The following is a 2,092-nucleotide window of genomic DNA, read 5'->3' as shown; positions in this document are numbered from 1 at the left end:
GGTCTCGAACTCCTGACCTCGTGATCTGCCTGCCTTGGCCTCCCAAAGTGCTGGGATTACAGGCATGAGCCACCGTGCCCAGCCTATTTTATTTTTAATTTAATTTTATTTTTTTGAGATGGAGTCTCACTCTATCGCCCAGGCTGGAGTGCAGTGGCACAATCATGGCTCACGGCAACCTCCACCTCCTGGTTCAAGCAGTTCTCCCTGCCTCAGCCTCCCAAGTAGCTGGGACTACAGGCAGTCACCACGATGCCCGGCTATTTTTAATATTTTTTAGTAGAGATGGGGTTTCGCCATGTTGGCCAGGCTGGTCTTGAACTCCTGACCTCAGGTGATCCGCCCACCTCAGCCTCCCAAAGTACTGGGATTACAGGTGTGAACCACCGTGCCTGTCCAAATGTACTAAGTTTAAATGCCCAAGTCTACTTAAAGATAAATATTAAACAGTAATATAACAGGTGTTTAGAAAATACAGTATACAATATTGGAGAATACATGAAACGAGCAGTTGTTAATTCTTGCCATTATGTATGGATGAATGGAAGATATGCACATCCCCACTCTACAATTGAGGAAGCTGAGGTCCGGAGTGACAAAGCCAGTTCTTCAGGGTCACACAGGTAATCAGGGATGCACATGGGACCTCAGCCCACATCTCCTGCCTCGTCGCACCATACCATGTCCACTCCCCTTAGTGTGCTCCTGGACTGTTCCAAGAATCATGCCTTTGTGGACGGAGAATGGCCCAAGGCCATTGCCCATCACTGATGTCTTTCTTCTCCATTCTTCCAGCAAATAAAAACTCATCAGAGCCCATGAGGAAGAAAACGAAGTTTTCCTCCAGAAACAAAGAGGATTCCACTAGGTAAGATGTCACTATGGGCACCAGAGAAGGCAGGACAGTGGGCTGAACGGAAGAAGGTTGTGGTCTCACTAAAGCCACACTCTGTTTCTTGGCTTCAAAGCATTCCCAGATAATCATATTTTGTCCACCAATCACCTTAATCCAAAAAAAAATTTTTTTTGAGACAGAGTCTTGCTCTGTTGTTCAGGCTGGAGTGCAGTGGCATGATCTCAGCTTGCTGCAGCCTCCACCTCCCAGGTTCAAGCGATGCTCCTGCCTCAGCCTCCCGAGTAGCTGGGATTTCAGGTGCGTGCCACCAGGCCTGGCTAAGTTTTGTATTTTTAGTAGAGATGTGGTTTCACCATGTTGGCCAGGCTTTTTGAGATTGTAAACAAAATCAACTGAACAAAACCATGCTGAAATACCTATGAGGTGTTCAGTCGTTACGGTCATCTTTGAAGTATACACACATGACATTAGATGACACAGAGGAGAGGGGCTTCTGTTGCAGAACCACACTCATCAGGCTAGGGAATGTAGGCAACACCACAGCACCTCTCCGGAGAACCAAACACCAAGGGCTGAGCTGTGTCTACTTTTCAGGATCAACTTGGCCTTCAAGACGTCAATCTTCTCACCCATGAAGAAGGAGGTAAAGCCATCTTTGACGTTCCCAGGAAGCAGACCAATGAGTCCAGAACAGCAGCTTGATGTCATGTTACAGCAGGAGATGGAAATGGAAAGTAAAGAAAAGAAGCCCTCTGAATCGGACCTGGAGGTATGTTCTTGTTGCCCCCTTTCCCTCAGTTTGCTGAAGATTGCTCTCAGCATCTCGGTGATTCTAAATTCAGGGAGAACAGCAGAATCACCTGGGAAATGTTTGAAAAACACCAAAGTGTAGACGCAAGACAGGCTACTGGAGAGGGCGCATGTTTGTGTGCTTGTGCGAGTGAGAGAGAAAGAGAGTGTGTGTGCATGTTCTCTGCCCTAGTAAGTGATGGAAATTGATACCTTGGGTCCTTTTAGGATATATGTTGCAAAAATGGTGGCCCATAGGCTAGGAGTGCCAGATTTTGCAAGACAAAAAATGGAACACGTAGTTAAATTCAAATTTTAGGTAATGAATAACTTTTTAGTATAAGTATATCCCAAAGCATCCCGTATTTTATCTGGGATCTCTATCATAGGCTGAATTTGGCCTGTAGATGTGTTTTAAGAATGAGGTGGCTGGGCGTGGTGGCTCAC

The 2,092-nt window shown here is 46.2% G+C and overlaps 1 protein-coding gene across 1 annotated transcript in view; it reads left to right on the top strand.

Annotated features, from left to right (window-relative positions):
* Window positions 1–2,092, top strand: part of DNAH3 (dynein, axonemal, heavy chain 3) — a 235,401-nt gene that overhangs the window by 16,108 nt on the left and 217,201 nt on the right. The window contains 2 exon segments of the mRNA XM_011931963.1: window positions 796–868; window positions 1,451–1,625. Coding sequence (XP_011787353.1) covers window positions 796–868; window positions 1,451–1,625 — 248 coding nt within the window.

Source organism: Colobus angolensis, unplaced genomic scaffold, assembly GCF_000951035.1.
Source record: "Colobus angolensis palliatus isolate OR3802 unplaced genomic scaffold, Cang.pa_1.0 Scaffold92, whole genome shotgun sequence".
Classification (NCBI taxonomy): Eukaryota; Metazoa; Chordata; class Mammalia; order Primates; family Cercopithecidae; genus Colobus; species Colobus angolensis.
Note: the sequence above shows the minus strand (reverse complement) of the source record. Positions and strands in the feature narration are given on the sequence as shown.